This window comes from Glycine max, chromosome 14 (genome assembly GCF_000004515.6).
Source record: "Glycine max cultivar Williams 82 chromosome 14, Glycine_max_v4.0, whole genome shotgun sequence".
In the NCBI taxonomy this organism is placed as follows: Eukaryota; Viridiplantae; Streptophyta; class Magnoliopsida; order Fabales; family Fabaceae; genus Glycine; species Glycine max.
The window spans coordinates 4,903,814-4,925,594 of record NC_038250.2 but is presented as its reverse complement, the minus strand read 5'-3'; the positions used below and the strand labels follow the sequence as shown (position 1 = coordinate 4,925,594).

Below are 21,781 nucleotides of genomic sequence, written 5' to 3'. Positions count from 1 at the left end.
TGATGATATACCGATAAAAGAACCTAGTTGTTTACATAAATAAAATCGAAACCTAATTAGTAAAATTAAAAATAAGGAAATCAAAACTAGACGATTTGAATACATTATGAAAGAAAAGTAAAATTAAGCTTTCTTAAATAAGTTTTTGTCATAATTTATCTTTTTTACGTAGTTTATGTATATTGTCGAACCAATTAAATTAGAGCCCTAATGCAGTAAATTGAGCATAATTAAATGATAGTGATGCAAATTGTAATGATTTCAAATAAAACTCCTATACTACTCCCATGGCCCAGTTAGTAGGTTATCTGAACCTTTGCCTTCAGAAATTGGAATCTTCTCGCAACAAGCCACATTAAAGGGACGTCAACTCATATTTGGAAGTTGGGATTACACTACTCATTATGCAAATGCTCCTTCAAATGCTCAAATATGAATTGTGATGCTCAACACTCACACTTGCCCTGCACCTTCATTAATGAACCTAAACTTATTATTAGGCTAATAGTAGTGTGATGTGTAAATTATTGTAGTTGCTTCTGGTGTCGACTTTTTTTGACGTATGCTGTCACTTAGAGTAATTATTTTATCAACTAAATATTGGAGCAATTTGATAGTCAGCATCACACACGCAGCAGGTGCATGAATTAATTACCGGCCAACGCTTTGTTAATTAGTTTTATAGCACAAAGATTGGACTGTCCATGTCATTTGCCAACTGGTCATTTATTTCTATTTAATCACGTTATCATTTCACCAGGGTTTTTTTTCCAATTTTTTTTATATACTCCGTTGTATTTTTAATACTTTTTATTATTTAAGATACAATAAAAAATTTCCTAAAATATAAGAATGGTCCTCAATTTATTTTGTATTTCTGAATTAGTTTTATAACTTTTTAAAGTCTTAAAATGGTTACTTATATAATTATCAGCATGTTAGTCTTTCAAAAAAATTATGTACAAATAGACTTGAGAGTAATTGTTGTGTGCAAATAGACTTGTTCATGGTAGTTCCACAAATAGTTTAGTTTGATGGGATTCTCTTCCCTTGTTTACTAAGGAAGACTTTTATATGAATAAATATAATGTTCCTTGTTATAAATTTGAATGATCATACATGAATTTTGATTTTTGTCCCCATGATTTTAATTATTATTTTGGTTTTAATATAGTGGAGTGTGTTGTTTTCGATGTTGAAGGTTAAGGTACCAATTTAGTTGAAATTGCTCCTTTCAATTGGCCTTAACACATCTATTTATTTCATAAAAAAAAAGCATGGTATGTATGTCACCTATGACGACATCCTTTTGTTTGACATTTGATAGAAATTTTAACGGAGTGATAAAGTTTGAAAAAATTAAATAATTAATACAATGATAAAATTTACAGAAAATAAACTTTGACTATAAAATTACAAAATTTCATTGATAAAATGTATAATTAAGTTTTTTTAGACTAAAAGTAATACATAGATCATTGCTTTTAATTTCTATCAAATATTTTTTTTAAAGAGACGACTAATTGAAAATAAGAAAAATATTATTGCACTAAATATATTAAAAGGACTACATAAAATAATAAAGACTGAAATCAAAATAATAAACTTTTCGAGCACCAAAAGTAAAGTAAAAAAAAAAACTTTAAGAAGAAAAACAAAATATATTTTAATGACCAAAATAGTATTGCACTAAATTTTTGTAATTTGAATAATTCCTAGGCAGAATAGCACTGTACTTTGTAGATTGCTAATTTTTAGTCATGATTGCTTTGCACTGTCACACACCTGGCAACTGTCAAGTTCACTGTCACACATAGAACCCAGAGAACCTACATGGTTGGCCCTGAACTGTGAGCCACGTGGCTGATTCCAAGGTACATTGTTATAAGAGGATCTCAGAACTTGGACAAAACACAAACCCCACTGTCCACAGTGGCAGAACACATTATGCCCCTCTGCATTGTCAAGCCAATATAATTTTAATCATAATTATAAAGCTGCAATATAGTAATAATATACTATGTTTAGTCAAACAATTAACTATACCACAGTCCAAAATGTGCTACGAGCTAACTTATCTTGTAATAAATCTCTTCACATATAAATATACAAATAATATAATCACAATCTTTAAATATACATATATAAAACTATGCGGATTTTGTAATGACAATCTTCACCATATGGCATATAGTAATATGATATTATGAATGCTAACACAAACCGACAAATCAGAAATGGTGGTTGTGGAGATTCTGAGTAGTTGGTTTAACTATAATTTTTAGCAATCAGATGATCCAAAACCTAAGTTTCAATATTGAAATGAGGATCAACATAAAATAATGTTCAAGTAGCCGTAATAATATTGGATTCATGATATGAAACAGTTCAGAATTAGCTAAACAGTTGAGATTCTAAGGAGCCAACCTTCTTGGGATTTGAGGAATCGGAATCACAGCACACATACAGAACACAAATAGTCGGCGCTCCTTAGCTAAACACTTGAATATTATTAAGATTTTTATTTTATGAAATACTATACTACTATTAAGATTTGGATTTAATCTCATACAAATTAATTACATATTTTTTTATATGCTGATAATAGTTTATGTTTTTCATTTTAGTACTGGCATCTAAAGTTTATTTTTAGTAATGGTAATTTAAAATTAAAATTACTTCCATTTTAAATATTATGAATAAATATTTAAAATCACATTTAGGCATTTATAAGAAGATCAACTTTTTTTTTTAAAAAAAAGATATATTTTTTACGAATATAAGAAGATAATCTGGAGTTGTTTTGATAAAAACAACTTTTAGTCTTAAGATTATTTTGTCTAACAGTTGCATTTTTTTTATAATAGTCACATTGAGACTAGAACGTATAACTTCACGTATATTATCAAAACTTTAGCTACTAGGTTGAACCTAAGAGGTTAATTGTGTATTTTTTTTGGTACTTATCAAAAGAAATTGTTTGGTATATAAGAAAATTTTGTTTTTTTTATGACTAGTTTCATCTCTTACGCGAGCAACGCTTGGAAGATATAAATCTGGTGATGTATAAATAACAAATTTTTACTTTGACAAATGCTAGAAAATTCAAGAAAAAAAACAACTACTTGCCCACTATGAAGAGATAAAACTATTGATTCTTACTTTAATTAGAATTGGTTGTCCTAATGAAAATTCTTTTTTTTATGACAAAAAATCAAAATTCTTAAATAATTTGTTTCATTTTACGAACTATATCAGTATACGACCGAACAAGTTGTTCTTTTTCTTTTATTTTTCATTTCGAAAGAAAGAAAGAAAACACATGGATTGAAGTGATAATTTAAAACAGATTGCATAAGAAGACAAATCGGATCAGATATTGCACAGCATATATTTGCATTGTGTCCTTGAAGACAGACCAGCCACCAGAGGCCCTGGGATTTTAAGAAAAATCTTGAAGATCCATAGTAATCTCCAAATTTGCATCACATCTTTTTTATTACTTGGATTTGGGATACTTGTTTTGCTTTTTAAATAACATATCTAAGTCAAGTACGTCCTCGTTTCCCTTTTTTTCCGGCCATTTGTGTCCCAATTTTCCACCAAACCATATCTCTCTTCTCTCTATTCAAGTTCATTCAACCTTCCCATAAATAATATCCACCCCGAGACAATCCCACGTGTCTCTGCATTTCGTTTGCCAACAACACCCTCCTCCTCCAAGTGTCAAAAGGCTTTTATGCTTACTATCATCATTATTTAATCCATGATAAAAAAATCCCCCTACATGCTTCTCAATTTAATCACAACTTAATAATTGTAAATTGTTATTTCAAACCATATCTCCAAAGATAACATCAAGGGATATCACTTCTTCTTTTATTCCTTACAAGTTTAGTGGTATTTGTGTCTTTCAACTAACTAGCTCTTTAGTGATTTAATAAAATCTTAAGAGATTAAAAATTCATAAAAATATTTTTAAAACTCAATCTTTTTAAACAAGAGACTAACAACAAATAAAATAACAACTAATTTTAAACAGTAAAATAAATTATGAACTAAAAATAAACAATTTTTTTAAAAAGAACCGACAAGAAATTGTCAAAAATATATAAGAGACTAAAAATTAAAATCTAAAAAGATCAAGAGACAAAAAATTTAATTAATCTTACATTTAGAAGAAATAAAACTATATCGTCCAACCAACAAGATCTAACGTACAAAGTTGACAAATGATTGAGTTCTTTGAAAATACTTATACGGGTACAAGTAAAAACAAAATTATTGAAAGAAACAAAATTCATCTTAATAATAGTGTAGGATTAATTTCAAGATTTTTAATATTTATTATTTTCAGAAAAAAGAATTACACCGTACAAAACTTATTCTTACATTTCACTGCTCATTTTTCAAAATAGATGCCGCGAACCAGGACACCTTTTGCTGCCCTATATATACGGGACAGTCCTAACTTGCTCAGTCCACAATTGCCCAATTAAAAAAACAAGAGAGAAAGATAAGACAAAAATGCCTTCTCCTGCACCCACCATGCTCTCCAAATGCACCGTCTTCCCAGACCAAAAGTCCACTCTGGGAAACCTCAAACTCTCCGTTTCGGACCTCCCCATGTTGTCCTGCCACTACATCCAAAAGGGATGCCTCTTCACCCACCCCAATCTCCCACTCCACTCTTTAATCCCTCTCCTTAAATCCGCACTCTCTCGCACTCTTTCTCTCTTTCCCCCTCTCGCCGGCCGTTTAATCACCGACTCCCACGGTTACCTCTATATATCTTGCAACGACGCCGGGGTCGATTTCATCCACGCCAATGCCACCGGCCTCCGCATCTGTGACTTACTCTCCCCACTCGATGTTCCTCAATCTTTTAAGGACTTCTTCTCCTTCGATCGGAAAGTCAGCTACACTGGTCATTTCTCTCCTATTCTCGCCGTTCAGGTCACCGAACTCGCCGACGGCATTTTCATCGGCTGCGCCGTCAATCACGCCGTCACCGACGGCACCTCCTTCTGGAATTTCTTCAACACCTTCGCTCAGTTCTCCAGAGGAGCCAGCAATTGCATCCGCAATACACCGGACTTCCGCCGCGACTCATTTCTCATCTCCGACGCCGTTCTCCGCCTACCGGAGGACGGTCCTCAGGTCACGTTCGACGCCAACGTGCCTCTGCGCGAGAGAATCTTCAGCTTTAGCCGCGAAGCAATTCAGAAGCTGAAAGCCAAGGCCAACAACCGCCGCTGGCCAGAAAACAACAACAACGTCGCCGGCGAGTTGATGCGGAAGCAAAGCAACGATAATCTACTAAAGGAGAACAAGGCGACGACTATTCTCGAGACTTGGTTCAAGGTGAACTCGAAACCGCAAACAGTTACCGAAACGGTGGAGATTTCTTCGTTTCAATCGGTGTGCGCGCTTCTGTGGCGCGGGGTAACGCGGGCGAGGAAACTGCCTTCGTCCAAAACGACGACGTTTAGAATGGCGGTTAACTGTCGTCACCGGATAGAACCGAAACTGGAAGCGTACTACTTCGGGAACGCGATTCAGAGCGTGCCTACTTATGCTTCCGCGGGTGAGGTGTTGTCCAGGGATCTACGGTGGTGCGCGGAGCAGCTGAACAAAAACGTGAAGGCGCACGACGACGCTATGGTGCGACGCTTCGTAGACGATTGGGAGCGCAACCCGAGGTGCTTCCCACTTGGGAACCCTGACGGTGCATCCATCACAATGGGTAGTTCTCCGAGGTTCCCAATGTACGATAACAATTTCGGGTGGGGAAGACCTTTGGCAGTGCGAAGTGGAAGAGCGAACAAATTCGACGGTAAGATCTCGGCGTTCCCCGGAAGAGATGGAACAGGAACCGTTGGTTTGGAGGTTGTTCTAGCGCCCCAAACCATGGAGGCGCTAGAGTCTGATCCCGAATTCATGAAATACGCAACGTCTCAATTATGACACGTGTCCAGTTATGGTGTATCCAGCGTATTATAACTACTTGCTCGCATGGTCACGTTATGCTCGTCTTCGGACGGTGATGGGGGCTGTATCATTGTGACAGTGTTACTTTTTAGGGCTTTTTTTTTCTTTATTATTTAATTTGAGTATGATGTTTTTCAGCTTATGAAATGGTTTCCTTTTCGTATCTCTTCCAGCATTGGATTTTTATCGTGATAGAGTTTTCAGAGACAGTTGTAATAAAATTATATAATTAATATCACCAATTGAAAAGAAAAAAAACCTGGGATTCGATCAAGTACTGCCGTACTGGATTCTGTGAGTTGAATAACGGCACGTCAGAGACTTGTCCCGTTGAATTGAAGTGTGGATTTTTACGGATTATTTTGATTCTATCAACCCTACCAATACCATACCACTTAATAATATGCACTCGATGATATCAGAGTTATACTAGTAGATGATTTATATCAACCAAATTCAGATGTACAAAGTTTTCGGACACAGAACAATCAAGTTGCTCCACTTTGCCTAGTAAATGAAAATTTGTAGACAGTGCTGTCACGTTTGAATATTGGATTGTGTTTTCGTTTACTCTGATTTGGGGGAAGTTAAATAGGAAAAGGCCAAAAGAGACCCCATCATAAAACACAGTAAGGGACAGGACAAGAGTCCCGACAATCTAAAACGTGATGGATTGGACGAAATTAGAGAATATGAAAAGAAAATAAAAGACTTGAGAGAAAATTAATGGATGCAATAAGAAAAGTAATTAAAGTAAAATTGAAGATAAAATAGGTGGATACTTATAATTTTGACGGGAACAAACTGTTGTTGTAGCTTTCTTTCGAAAAAGAAAAAAAAAACTGTTATTGTAACTGTCTAGGATTACGAAATACGGTTTGATCTTTGACTCATAAAATTAAATTAATCACAAGAGGAGCACTATAAACATACTTTTCAAAGATAAATAATTTTATCTCGAACATATCAGTTCACATTGTTTTGGAATACTTATTTGTGTGAGGCACAAGTTTTTCAGAGTATATATAACATGATGATCCACAAACATATTGGAGCAACAGAACTTCCGAGATTTAAAAGTGAGAAAACCAGAAACATACAAAGAAAAAAGAAAAAGAAAAGATGAAAGAGAGTCACTCACTCTGGACTTCTAAAGTATATCTAAATATTTATAACAAAAATTAGGAGTTCTAAAAAGTACTTGAGCCCGGCCAAACCAAAGAACCAAGTAATATAAAACAGGTCAAAGTAAATTAATTATTATACATTAATAAATATTAAATTATTTTTTAAAAAATCTAAATTAATTAATTAAAAATTACTATCTTTCGAAAGCACTGACATCGAACGTAAAAAATAAATCAGATATTAAGGTTGTTAGTTGGAGGAAAAATCAGACAAGCATAAAAAAATGAATTCATCGGCGTAAAACAAGCTTAAGCTAATCGTATGACATTATTTGGCTGACAACAATTTTTCATTTTGTCAACAATTTTCTTTTTTGACAAATCATGCAGCAATTTGTCCCAGGACAACAGCATGATGACAATTGTATTTTTGTTTGGTTTTGGTGGAAACAGAAATTATATGATCGTAGAGAAATAAAATAAAAAATGTTCCGAGTTAATTGTATTTTTAATCCTTTTAATTTGAATTATGTTTAATTACGATTTTTTAAAAACTAATTTATAAGTGCATGATAAAAATATAAAAAAAATAAGATATCCCACATGGAGAAGTTCATTATTTGAATTTATTATTTTATGAGTTGATAGGATAACATAAACTTATCTTACATGTTCATTAATTTGAAAAAAGTTATCCTACACGGGGAAGTGCATTATGAACAAATAATATAAAATAGAAAAAGAAGTTACATCTTCAACCTTTATTTTATATTAATGAATTTATTTTTTCCATTTGTTTAAACATTACTTCATTCATCCCAAAATAATTGTTGTCTTATATTCTTTTACAAAAATCAAGAATAAGTAATAAATAGATGATAGAGAATAATAATTTTATAAATAATTTTATATCATCATTAATTTATTTGTAAATTTTATTGTCCACTGTTAATATTATAAGATATATAAATAAAAAAAGATAATTAATATTACAATAAAAAATTAAAATAATAATTATTTTGAAATTTTTTTTCTCTTACACAATAACTATAATGAAACAAAAGAAAATACTTACTATCATGAACACCACCATCATGTTATCATTCCTGTACATCATTATCATTATGATGACAATTATTACTACTATTATCATTATATGTAATTATGACTACCATTGTTTCCAACATCAGAATATGTAATTATGACCACCATTGTTCACATATTTAATTATATTGCAGTTCTTCTGAATAATAAGGTTTAGTGTAACACTTACATACGAAACAAGATGAACCATTATACGGATTGGGTTTCAAACCCAAGATAGAGCAGTTCATAACAGGTCTTTATTTTCATCACAGTGCAAATATTCTTAACTTCAATAAAATTAACTTCTGTGAAGAATATTCATAGCCCTCGATCAAAACAAGACCAATAAAAGAGAATTACGGATCCACTATGTTCACATCAAATATCTATTAGTATGCAGTAAAAAAAAATCTATTAGTATTGTAATAAATCATTAAATTCTAATGTACGTACAATTCAACTAGCTTCCCTAAACTCGATGTACATCCCCCACATGTCTAGTACCCTAGGTCAATGGTATGCCGACATACAATTTTTCCACATTACTCACTATCAGCCCACAAAATATTATTCGTAGAACGCATTAGGTTTATGGAATTTGGAGGTATCTCACACAATGTGGTAACTGCTCGTACAATGAACCTTGCGGGTTCATGGAATGGAAAATGATGAATGGTCTACGATGTTTTACTTTTATTGGCATTGATTTGCAGTAGTCTGCCAATCCAGTTTTCAATTCTGATACTGCAAATTTAAACCCCAAACGTATCTGCAAACAAGGGTACGTCAATATCATTTCACACAGGAGTTTCCATTGATACGGTCATAGCACAATAACTACAGTGATCAATTGCAACTAAATCTCACGTGCTAATAATATAGCTGCATGCACCGGCCAGGCTAGTCTTCACCAATTTTTCTTGCAAAAGGAGTTCGTTCAACCACATTTAAAGCCAAAATAAACTTTGAGAGATAGACAAGGTTATCAAACTCGAAAGTTTACATAGACTCTTAAGAATTTTATAAATTCGACTCATGAACTTAATTAGTAGATTCGTAAGAGTCCATTTCATATAAAAATAATAATAAAATATTTATAAATAACTTATCAATTAAATATTTCAACAATATAATAAAGTAAAATAGTAAATTGTAAATTTCACAATACTTAAATAACTAAGTCTAGTAATGCATTACTACTAGATAATAACCTGCAAATATTATAGTAGTGGTAAATCATTCTCATGGAAGGTTTGATGTTATTAAAGGCGAGAATTTTTGTATTTGAGAATAACACACTAAATCAATGTATGTTGAACACTAAACAAACAGAAAACAACCTAAAATGACTTACATTTTGGTCTAATTTTTTAAACTTACTTATTCGTTGACTTGGTTGTACGATTGAGAGTCTACCGAGTTTACTTAGAGTTCATAGAGTCTACCCAGAGTCCACTAAAAAAGAGTTTACTCAAGAGTTAATTCAGAGAGGATAAATGAACTAGTAAACTCATAAGAGTTGACGAATTAACTTGAGAGTTTGATAAACATGGAGATATGGAGTTTGTCTTCTTCTCATGTCAAAGTATATATGCCACAAATTTAATTAATAAAAGTCTATGATCGATGTTAGGGATATTTTATAATATTCAAAATAAGAAAGGAGATATTTTATAATGAAAAGGGAGAGAAAAGATTTAATGAGGGGAAGAGGAAGAGGATGAAGCTATAATTATTGGAAAAAAAAATCTTATTACTTTTGGTGAGGAGGACAAAGTGAAAGTAATATATTTACGAGTATTATAATATTTTTACTAAACTCTTTCAACGGAGTGATAATCAAATAACTTGAGGAAATTTCAATGAGCGTTGTGAGCTAAAAGATATTTCTCCAAAATTGGAGGAAATCAATTTTGTAACGGTGGAGCTAAGAAATATTTATGAAGTAGCAATACTGTAAGAATATTAATGAAAGTCCAAAAGGATGAAAAGAATATAAAAACAATCTAATTTGTGAATGATAATTAATAATATCATAATATATGCTTGTCAATATTTTACTTTTTAAGAAATATTGTTAACACTTTGGGGTCGGCCAATCATCCCAAGCCATTTTGACTTCGTCCCTGAGATTTTGATTCCTTTATTTTATTCCTCACCTCCTTTTATTTCATCCTAATTAAAGACTATATTGATCAAATGACATTCCATTATATGTATAATAAACCTTTTTAAAGATAATTTTATAGTATTTTACTAGATCTTTGGATCAATAAAAATCAATTAATTATATTAGGGCTTTTTTATTGTGATTTTATCATATAAAAGGCTTTTAATTTAAAAATAAATAAATTATATTTAGAAATTTTTTTTGAAAAATTAAAAATATAAAAAAAAATCTTTTAATGAGTTTTGTATGCTTTTGGGGAAAAAAAAAACCCTCTTAGATCCAATGAATATTCTGTATTGAGAATTCATATGCACCCTAATATTGTAGCTAACACCCAAAACTATAATTGAACTGAACGGAAGGTTAAAGTTGATTTTATAATTGAACTTAAATTGATTGATTTATTTAATGTACCAATTTTTTTTTTAATGTTATTAAATTTGTTTCGTTTTATTTTTTGTGTCATGAAAATCACTTTCTTACCTATCTCTAGTTTTTTGGTCAAAACATCGTTCTCATTATCCCCGTTCATTTTTCTCTCATTATCTTCATGTTTTAAGTTTGATCCTAAGCAAGCCATTATCCCAGTAATACCCCTTTTGAACTGTTTCTTTCATTTTCTTCGTTGTCATTTTTTAATTTTTGGTTCAGCTATGTGGTTCTCTGAATCATATTAATATGTCATGATTTTGGGCTTTCCCAAAATACAAGTTCTATCACCGTTGTGACGTTTTGGAAAGGGCCGTAGGGAACCTCAGGCCTGGTCCATCGTAGCTAAGGGGCTTATAAGAAAACATTTAAGTATTTTACTTTCTGCATATCCTTTTTTTCTTCCTGCTCTCCCCATTTTACAGATGGTGCAGAAAGTAAAAGCCGACTTTTAATAGTAAATATTGGGCCTTCTTATGAATGATCATTAAGGATTGTTATTCTCACACTTGTTTTGAAAAGTTCGCGCACAATATTTTAATGAAATTCTTTTTTTTACCAAAATATCCTTGATGAAAATAATTATATTGACAAAAATATTGTGAAATTACACCCCTAACAATAGAATGGAAATACTTGTGCGTTGTGTATGTGGACAAGATCTTTGTCAAAGTACACAACATAAATAAGTTTCTGTTGTTGTGTATTTTGAAAAGATCATATAGAGAAAACAAGGGAAACACATTTCCATCTCGGGTATCTTGGTCAAAAAAAGTTATTTAAAGGCTTGGGTGAACTTAGTATCCTAGGAGGTGAGATGACGAATCCCTGTGAATAATACCACATGAACCACTTCAGGACTCTGTCCACGTAGTTAAGAGGTCTATGGTAAGACCTTATTAGAGAAAATTAGGCTTTCTGACGTATGAAGCACTACTGAACTCTTTATTTGTTATTACAAGACAAAAAAAAAAAACAAGAAGAGGTTTTATATTTTTTTTGTACAAAAAAGAATTTTATTTTATAGGATAATTATATTTTCAGATCATGATAGATACTATATATATTTTTAGTTTTGAGAAAAAATATTGGAAAGTATATTATTTATTTTAAATAAAAAATAATAAATAAATTAATATTTTTCCAAAGAGCATGATTTCACCAAAGCAAGTCTTCAAAACATCCGATAAAAAGTGCTATTTTGATAAAGAAATCAAACAAACAAAATGAAATACCCTTTAAATAAATTTATGAAATTTATTTGTGATTGAAATATCCAGATTGTCTATAATTTAATTTATGAATATTTTAATTAATGTCTAAAATTTTGCTACTCATGAAAAAAAAAACCATCCTCAAATTGGAATCATATGAATTATGAAAGAAGTAATTTAACTTTTAGTAAAGACTTTACTTTCAATAATTAGTACTGTAGTAAATAACTTAAGACTTACTTTTGTTCCACAACTTTGTACAAAAGTATTTTTTTTTTTAAAAAAAGTTAATAAATATAAACATTATTTTTGTCAAAATAATCTAAATCAACCGCTCAATTGAACTATTTTTGAAAAAATCGGAATAAAACCAAACCATAGTCACCATCAGCGGCGACAGTACCGAAGAGTTTAACCTATTGTTGGGATTGCTTGTTCCTTTGATATGAAGGTCACAAGTCTCAAGCTTTCAATTGATCATTTGACTTCAACTGAGTCCCTGTTTCTGATCTCTTAAGATTCACTTATTTAATTGTTATTGTACTTCCTGATGTTTCATTTCTTCAGATTGAGTCTCTTCACCATTTTTTGCAACTGAGATTTTGGGTTTTGTTGATCGTGCCTAGGTGAAAAGCTGAGATCTTTATTTTGAGAATAGCAATTATTCATCTATTTGGACGCTGGGTTTTATCAAAATGAGGAAGCGTCAAGTCTTGAAGCATTCAATTGCTATTGTAAGCATGCTGGTGTGTGTTTGCTGCTTTTTTATTGTGTCTGTGACTGTTTTCAAGCTCCCAGAGGCCCCAAGAAAAGATAGGCAAATGGGGTTTTACCCAACAATCAGATCCAGAAAAGTTTCCCTTCAAGATTTCAACTTGGGTAAGTTTGGGGAAATGATGATTGACATGTTGCCTCAAGATCTTGCTTTTACCGTATTTGTTCCGTCCGAGGATGCTTTCAAGCGAGATCTGCGTCTGTCGGTGAGTGATAGTTTGAAACCAGACAAGTTCAATGATACTTACGCGATTGTGACTCGTATTTTGGGGTTTTCAGCTGTTCCTAGGATACTTTCTTCGGCTAATGTGCAATCGGGTGAGCTTGTGAACTATGATTCGTTATCTGGGTTTCCCTTGTATGTCTCAAAAGACATCGATGGAATGCTTGTTGTTAATAGGATTCGATCAGAAATAGTAGATGTTAGGAAGAAGGAGATTGTTGTCCATGTCATGGATGGGGTTATTATGGATGCTGAATTTGAGCAATCGGTTTTAGCTGAGGATGATACAGAGGAGGATTGACTTGACGGTATTCGGGTTTTGCCCTTTGATTTTGGCTTCATATTTTGTTGTATTCAACGGTGGCATAACAGAATTAAAAAAAAAAAACAAACAGTGCCATTGTCTTTTCACTTGTACATGTTACAATGTATCTCTTTTCCTGTACACGGCCCTACTGTTGGCTAGTCCTACAAATCCTGGAACTTGCCCCCATTTCAAAATAATTGTTAAAAAGGTATCACGAATTACTTGTAACGATATATTTAATGGGGATAGTCTCCTCCTTTGCTGTCCATTTTTTCGTTAGAAGTCTTTACCTCTCAATTGTATGTTAACTGATTTTACTCTCTTCATATTTTATCTGAAGTTTTATTTCTCAATCACACATTCCCATTTTTTTAACTTCCTCCATTTCTCTGTTTTATTAAAAAAAATGTAGAGTAACATCGAGTACCTCCCTTTCCCCTAATAGATTTATAATTTTAGCTCATCCATAAAGCTGTTAATGATAAGGTAGTCTTAAATTAGTAATAGAAGTAGTAACAAAAAATATATTATATCACAGTCAAATTTATCACCTAATATTTTTTTAAAGATAATGTATAAAATAATGAAGGCCTTGAGTAATTCAGGTTCAGGCCTAAGACATGTGTGTTGTTAGCCTTTGCAGTTGTCACAACTCACAACCATGTTTGAGAGAAAATACTAAATACTGAATTTAAAAACAAGGAGTTGGTTTTCATACATACCACATTTTACATGGCCTGTAATGTGGCGGCCAGTGTCAGAAAAAACTGAAACTTTAATTACGCATTCCTAAGGAATAACTGATACATTAACCTTAAATCAAACTAAAGAGGTGTTAGCATTCTAACATTCTCACTCTTAAATTATATGCAAAAGCATTTAGCTTACTTTTGAATCTTCAACCATTTCAAGCATGCTACGAAGTTTCAAGAACTATCTAACTTGACGAGCTTTGTCATTTTGGTTAGAAGTTCTTGAGAATTACAGTAGCTCGATACAACTTCATCTTTTACAAATTAAACTATCCATAAAACAGTTCTTGTTATCGATTGTTCAGTCTTCTTATTTTTATAATTTTTTTCATTTAATCAGTGTAAATATTACAGTTTTTTCTTAGTACCACAAGTCCTTCGATTTTTGAGAAAAAATTGTGATTTTTAAAGAAATTAAAAAATCATAGAATTTAAAAAGAATAAATGAAAATAAAAAATTACTAAAAATAAAAATGTTCTAATAGATATTGGTTTTAAAAAATCAAAAATAAAAACCAAAGAAAAATTATACAGTATCTTTTTGTTATTAAAACAGACTTATTTATAAAAGTACAGCAATATATAAAGCATTTATGGAGCGTTTGGTAGGGGAGACACTCAGCCAGCGGAGAAAAGGATTTCACTTTTGTTACTATTATTTTTAAAGACGCGACAGATTACGTGAGTACATAACAAGTGAACTAACCAGTCTAATACGTAACGGCCTCAAAGGCTCAAACAAGAAACCTACTTAATTACTTATGCAATATTATGCCCAGCATTTTACAGAGTCAATAAATAAAATAATACTGATATTCCAAGATTTTGGGGTAAATCACAAAAGGTAACTTCCATAAACAAAATTGCATTTCCTCATGAATAGACAGAATCACAAAATCTGAGCAGCCGTATTCAACTTTTCTGCCAGGCTAAGCTGTGTCCTAGTGATGCTTGATAAATATAGCAAGAGCAAGTGGTCCTGCAAGGATTAACACTCTTGTAAGCCAAAAATAAAACTGAGAAGATGTGTTGGATACTTGATCAAAACTTATCAACAACATCGCAAACTGATTCAAAAGATAGATTTTATATAGTGAAAACATGATCAAAACTTTATCTTACCTGCAAGCTGTCATTCACAAGCTTCTCAAAAGCTGATGAGGGCAATTTGGGAATGGAGCCTACAGCATCTGATATAAATCTCCCAATTTTGTTGTCAGGATCAATACGCCCTTCCTGATATGAAAGAATAAAAGGTTGAATGCAGTTTAAAAGAAATGTGACGAGAAACAAGAGAGAAGGCAACGCCAGCATACCACAACATCATCAACATATTTGTGAATGTCATCGATCAAGGCCAATAGATGTCCCATTAATGCTTCCATCCCTTCTAAATCAGAGGGGATTTTGTCGACAGCAGTTGCCTTCAGAGTATCAACTGTCATCACCAGAATTAACACAATCAAGTTTTTAATTATTCAAGTTGAAGGGCATTTCTTGAATTCTCATTAATCTCAGATAAGTTTATTAATTAATTATAGAAGATTTAAAAAGGCGGAAAATAAACCATAATTATATTGACAAGACACTGGTAGTAAAGAATGAGAAAAACCTCACATAAAAGCCAGAAGCTTTCTTACAAATATAAAAAGTTATATAAATGAACACAACTATAGATATAATATTCATATATACTTCCACTCTGTATGGAGTCTTTCAACTAAAGAGGCATTGCCCTGTAGATCCCAAAAACATTTTTTTTCTGAATAAAACATTCATTTTATCAACAGAGAAAAGGGAGAACACAAAGGGGAAAGGAGGGAAGGAAATCCTCCTAAAAATTAAACAAAAAAAAAACTAACAAGTAATAAATACATCAATGCAACAAAGCTAGTCAATCTCCCCCAAAATATTTGTAATGGACAGTTGGACACCCCTTAAAAAAGGCCACGTGGTTTCATTGGTTTGTAATCCAAAATTCTAATCTTGTCAATCGTCATAAAGCAACTGTCTATCTGAAGAGATATTCTAAAAAATGCAAGTTATGCTCCACCAGAGGCCCATGAGGTAACAATACAGATAGTGACAAAAAATCTGGCTTCTTTACTTCTATCAAACTAGTTATCAAAAACTGGTCCAAGGACTTGGAGCACACCCAAACATATTGCAGACAAGAAAGTGGTCCGCAAGTTTTCAGGGATACATTTCACAAGAAATAAGGAAAAAGACCCATATACCAGTGTTCCCAAACAAAAATGAGTATAGATTGCCTTTTGCTTTAGGTCATGATCAACGAGCAACAAATACAATATCTTTTACAACTAATTTCTCAAAATACCACAGATTTTACACATAAGAAACAGAACGAAAACCATCTTAAAAATAAATTACCCTTAAATGAAATCAGCAATTAGCTTTTGACATGAACTGTAGACAAGTTAGTTGATCTAGTTAGACTTCATACTCTGAAATTTAAGCAGAACAGCCTCAGTAGGCTATCTAATGTCAACAACCAACTTTTGACAAAAACTTCGTATTTATTATTTGCAGGAATTGTAATGTAAAGAATGACTCAGGTAAGAAATCTAAAAGATGATAAAGCAAATGAGATAAAAGAGAGTTTTTACATTTAGGTTCTACATTACATAATTAAGAGCTAAGGCCATGTCATTATGTCCAAATAATTTTTATCAGGCAAGATTTTCTTGAAAATGTAATCAAGAGCAATATTAATAATTGACTAAGGAAAAGGAAAATATAAGCACTTCTCTCTGCAGCTGCATTCATGAATTGATGAAAGCAAGTACATAAGCTTTGCAAGTATTTTACCCAAGAAAACAGGAAAGCTTTATAAAAGGAAAACAGAAATATAATAGAGATGAAGTCCAACAATACATACATCCAATGCGCTCAGCTTCAACCATACGAAGATCTAAAGGAATTTCTTGAAACTGTGCAGCAATTTGATGATCTCCAAGAGATAAATTGTGTGAAACATATGCTTTTATGGTACCTGCTCCCTTTGTGAATCCAGTGTCAATGGTCAAATGGATAGGATTGGGTACTTCTCGAGAATAAAATTCATGGATTAATGCACTACCACCGGTTACTCCAAGACCAGTTGAATACCTGCATGAAATAACCATAATTAGCTACAGTGAAAGGAGGTTCATAAACTGGTATAATACAACATTCTCTAAGAACATAAAGAGTAAGAAGGAATAAAAGGGGAAAAAATATACAAGCTTAAATGAGTTCAGCAGTCCATTTGCACATCAATAAGTGAATCCCATTAACAAAAACCCGTACCTAAAACCACTAGGGCATCAAGAACTACTATTCCTAGAATTTGGATTTGGAACTCACTCAACCTCAAAAGCTAGTTCATATGGTGAAAATTGTCCCCTATTTAAATAAACTATTATGGTCCTATCATTAATCAATGTGGAATTGGACATACACGAGGAGTCTAATAGCAGTCCGACAGAAGGTGGCGGATAGGCTCAACAATAAGCACTAGGATAGGTTTGGATACCATCTAAAAATTTGAGTTTGAGTCCCACTCAACACCAAAAGCTAAGGGTTTTCTCCACTTGTATACACTACACTATTTTGGTCATATCATAGTCAATTTGGGACTACCACCAACCATCGCATAAAAACAATAAAGGTTTAAATTGCATTGAGAGGGTTTATTGATTCCACTTCACACAACGCACCATGCTTCTTAACAAACAAAGACCACCTATTGAATTCCACATTCCCATTGACAACATTGTGAATACAATATACGGAACTTTAAAATAGTAAAGGGTCAAAAGAATAGGACTTACCACCCAACTATAACTTCCTTTGGGTTCACCTTCTGGTGGGATAATAACATACTATGGTGATACTCAATATCCAAAGCGACCTGTGAAAAAACAAATAAAAAATTAAGTAAACTCCAAAAACAGAAATAACGGACTTCTGCACGTAAACATCATCCATAAAATAAAATCGTAGAAACAAATCAAGAATAAAAAAATAAGGGTAAGGAGTGTAAAAATTGAATGTAGGCGAAAGAGTGTGCAGGACCTGGTCGACGGACTCGCTGTGCGGAACGGCGTAGGAATTGCGGACATCGACGGTTCCGTCGGGGAGAATGGAGCCGAGTAGCGTTCCGATGACGCGCTCCGCTTGGTCGAGACGACGGACGTAGCAATCGCAGATGTTGAAGACAACGAGAGGGTGAACTTTCGCCGAGAGGCTCTGCGAAGAAGAGAACTGCAACACCGTGCGCTCCGTCGCCGCCATGCTCGGAGCTTCCATTAACCAAGCACGACGTATGTTTGTGTGAGTGAGCAACAAGAGAGCCACAACTTTGGCGGGTGCGAAATATGTTAGGATTTTGAGTATGGGCCAAGGTAGGCCCAAACAAGTGGACTTCGTTGTTTTTGTTTTTATTGGATCGGGCATGCTCAAAAACCAAGTTAGGAGTGGACTTACCAAACAAAAAAAAAAGTGAGGAGGTGCACCAGTTATAAATGTTAATTAAAAAATAACAATTGAGATCTTTATAATAAAATCTCATATCTTTATAATAAAAATCTCAATAATATGTTGGGATTCTACTTTGCAATCATATGTGACACAAAAAATAGTTATAAGATTAATCCAATGGAGAAGAAAAAGAAAAAAAGGTTGTGAATTTAAATTTGTCGTTAACAAAAACTAATAATTTTAGTAATATAGAATTGACATAATAAGTTGGTTGAACTTTGAATGAGAAAAGGAATTATCTAATTTAAGGTGATAAACACCTATCAATTTGAAAAAATAAAATAAATAATAATTAGTTGAAGAAAATTGAACTAAAATTTAAGCTAAATATGTGTATGCAAATAAGAATTGACACATTTTGTCACGTCTTTAGCTTATGCTCCCAAAGAAACATGTCTTTTTCCTGATCTAAACTTTTTATTACCAAAAAAAATTGACACATCTTCTCAAATCTTTAGCCTGTGCTCCCAAATAAACATATCTTTTCCTAATCCAAACTTTTTATGTACCAAAATAAAGCTAGAAAACTGTATTGAGCACAAAATCAACCTATGGCAATATGCTTTAAGTTTTGTTAACTTTATATGCATTCCCACAAAGCTTAATCATCGTCGTACAATTTGAACTTAATAGTTTCGGAACAGAATTTTTCAAGTTTTTTTTTTTTTTTTTTTACGTTGTAATGTAAAAATGTGTTTATAAAAGTCATGTGACAATCCAGCATGTCTGTTCCATGAACATTTGGGGGCCAAGAGCAATCATATAGATTCAAGACGACATAAAAACAAATGTGCAGAAGAGCACCTTTAGCATCTCCAATAAGATTCGATATTTTATCATCAATAAGAATATACATATTTGTTTCTTTGTTTTATGGAACAAGACAATGTCATGTCATATTATTAAAAACAAAAATGCACAAGAGCTTTATACATACATACATATATATATATATATATATATATATATATATATATATATATATATATATATATATATATATATATCATTATCTGTAAACGGGTTCGTCATCTTATGCATAAATATAATTTGCGTTGTCTCGTCATAACATGTGATCATCACTATCATGTTCTTAAAATAAAATCAGAGTATATATATCCAAATAAGTCAAGTCATTCAAATAAGCATTTCTAAAACCTACCATTAAACAAGTTGTGTATAATTTTCAACACTAGCAGCACTGTAGTTATACCTTATTCTTTTTTTTTATATTTATATATAGAAGTCTTCAATTATAATAACTGATCACCACATTGGAATATGAATATGAACCATTTTCTATATATAATATATAAAAACAACTTGTATTACTTCTTCCAACTTTTAGGTTATGCGCAAATATGTCAATTCATGCACCTTGGCTACTTTATTAGTTGTTAAAATCCATCGCACTATAACCATTATATTCAGCGAAACAGAAAAAGGACAAAAGGATACAGGAAAGAAGTAATGCTTTACGTACGGTTTTAGAAGTAAAACAGTTAAATTTGAAAGATAAACAAAGGAACAAAAGAAAAAAATTCAGATGGTAACAAAATCAACAGGAAAAAAAAAAACTAGAAGACACGTCAAGACAGCTGGGAATAGGCCAAAAGGGAAATATCCCAGCAAGAGGTTTGGATGAGGACGGTGTTGAAATTTGTTGGTGTTATGGTGAAGTGCTGTTTTCGGAATGAGAAATTACATAAGAAAACATATATATATTATTCATTTTAAAGCAATTGAGATTGAATTCTGTGGCTGAGTTTCTTGTACAAGCAAAAGGGAGTAGTATCATCTATCCCTTTTCTTTTCTCTTTACTGAAACACGGATACTTTTATAACCTTTTTATAATTAAGATAGATACATAAATTAAAAGACATATAAGTATGAGATAAGATAAATTATGTGATAAAAAAGTAATATAAAAAGATGAATAAAAATAATATAACTATGAATACTAGAAAAAAAATATAACTCTTTTTTCTCTATTTCTCTCGCTATAACATAAGACTTTCTTAAAATAATTTATATAATATTTATTCATAAAATTTATCTTTTTAATCATATTTTTTTCATTTTTAAGATTTGAATTCAATACTTTATATAAGAGATCTTAATTCAGTATCATTTGGAATTTCAAATGAAAGTAATTTTGATAATATCTATTATAACACAAAATGTGATTAATCATGAAAATAATTTTAAACATTAAATATAAATATTTGAGAAAAACACTCTCCTTATCCGTCGCAAATTGAGTTTTTTTTTTTTTTTTAGAAACTGAACTTAATTATTTTTATAGTTTTGATACATATTAGATTTCGACACATCATTTGTTTATTAAAAAAATATTTTAGTAATTAAAATTAAAAAATACAACCAATAAGTATCTTAAGAACATTTAATTAAATTATAAAAATAGAAAATACTTAACAAAATATTATATTTAATACATTGAGAATCAAGAAAGGTATTAAATTTTTAATTAATATTTTTACACTTGCAAAAGCTTTTTTAAGAACACTTGTTAGTATTCATTTTAAACTAAAAATATTGTTAAGAACAACGAGTGAATTTTGTGTGAAGAAATAATATTATGTTTTTTTTACAAGACCACCTTCACTTTTCACAATAAATAATCTTTCTCAAATCAAATCAAGTAAGAATATTATAAATGATAATTTTTTTAATTATTTAATACAACTCCGTATAAAAAGATATTATGTTTGATATATTTTTCATTTGAAATTCTTAAAATGGAACTCAAAAGACCTCATTATATTAATCTTAAAATAAAAAAAAATGAAGAATTTGTTGAAATATTAATAAATATCAGTGTAAAATTTATTGTATATTATAATCATGGAGTTTGGGATGCGAGAGATATCTTAGCAAATAAGGAAATAATCTCGTGAATTGTTTTAGACTTTGTTTTAATAAAAACAAATGGAAGGAAGTAGGGTGAATGAAGACATAATAGCCCATCTTATCATACTTGTTTGGCAATATATAGAAATAGGGATCAAAATAATTATATTGAGATCCAAGGAAAAAAAATTTTATCCCTTTTTCCAATGGAGGCATTTGTACGAAGAGTAGTGGGATGAATGTTTTTTATCATTTTACTTTTATCTATGAATTTTTTTATCTTCTTTCTTGTTC

At 31.6% G+C, this 21,781-nt stretch overlaps 3 protein-coding genes across 3 annotated transcripts; 2 read left to right on the top strand and 1 right to left on the bottom strand.

Annotated features, from left to right (window-relative positions):
• Positions 1-4,332: 4,332 nt before the first annotated feature.
• Positions 4,333-6,154, top strand: LOC100779616 (uncharacterized acetyltransferase At3g50280). Its single transcript, XM_003545191.5, has one exon. The coding sequence runs from the start codon at positions 4,528-4,530 to the stop codon at positions 5,965-5,967; it is 1,440 nt and encodes a 479-aa protein (XP_003545239.1). The 5' UTR covers positions 4,333-4,527; the 3' UTR covers positions 5,968-6,154.
• A 6,207-nt stretch (positions 6,155-12,361) lies between these two features.
• On the top strand, positions 12,362-13,589 carry LOC100779091 (uncharacterized). Its single transcript, XM_041009333.1, has 2 exons — positions 12,362-12,468; positions 12,644-13,589. Exon 2 carries the CDS (start codon positions 12,713-12,715, stop codon positions 13,313-13,315), a length of 603 nt encoding a protein of 200 aa, XP_040865267.1. The 5' UTR covers positions 12,362-12,468; positions 12,644-12,712; the 3' UTR covers positions 13,316-13,589.
• A 1,112-nt stretch (positions 13,590-14,701) lies between these two features.
• LOC100786716 (eukaryotic translation initiation factor 3 subunit F-like) lies at positions 14,702-18,421 on the bottom strand. Its single transcript, NM_001252845.2, has 6 exons — positions 18,151-18,421; positions 17,907-17,986; positions 16,973-17,202; positions 15,390-15,511; positions 15,196-15,309; positions 14,702-15,052 (listed from the first exon to the last, which is right to left on the bottom strand). Exons 1-6 carry the CDS (start codon positions 18,382-18,384, stop codon positions 14,963-14,965), a joined length of 870 nt encoding a protein of 289 aa, NP_001239774.1. The 5' UTR covers positions 18,385-18,421; the 3' UTR covers positions 14,702-14,962.
• Positions 18,422-21,781: the final 3,360 nt, after the last annotated feature.

Coding starts and splice junctions, on each gene's coding strand:
- LOC100779616 (XM_003545191.5), top strand. CDS start 4,528: ATGCCTTCTCCTGCACCCACCATGCTCTCCAAATGCACCGTCTTCCCA.
- LOC100779091 (XM_041009333.1), top strand. CDS start 12,713: ATGAGGAAGCGTCAAGTCTTGAAGCATTCAATTGCTATTGTAAGCATG.
- LOC100786716 (NM_001252845.2), bottom strand. CDS start 18,384: ATGGAAGCTCCGAGCATGGCGGCGACGGAGCGCACGGTGTTGCAGTTC. Junction 15,512..16,972: donor TGAAGCTGAGCGCATTGGAT/GTATGTATTGTT, acceptor TGGTGATGACAG/TTGATACTCTGAAGGCAACT. Junction 15,053..15,195: donor TTGTGAATGACAGCTTGCAG/GTAAGATAAAGT, acceptor TAATCCTTGCAG/GACCACTTGCTCTTGCTATA.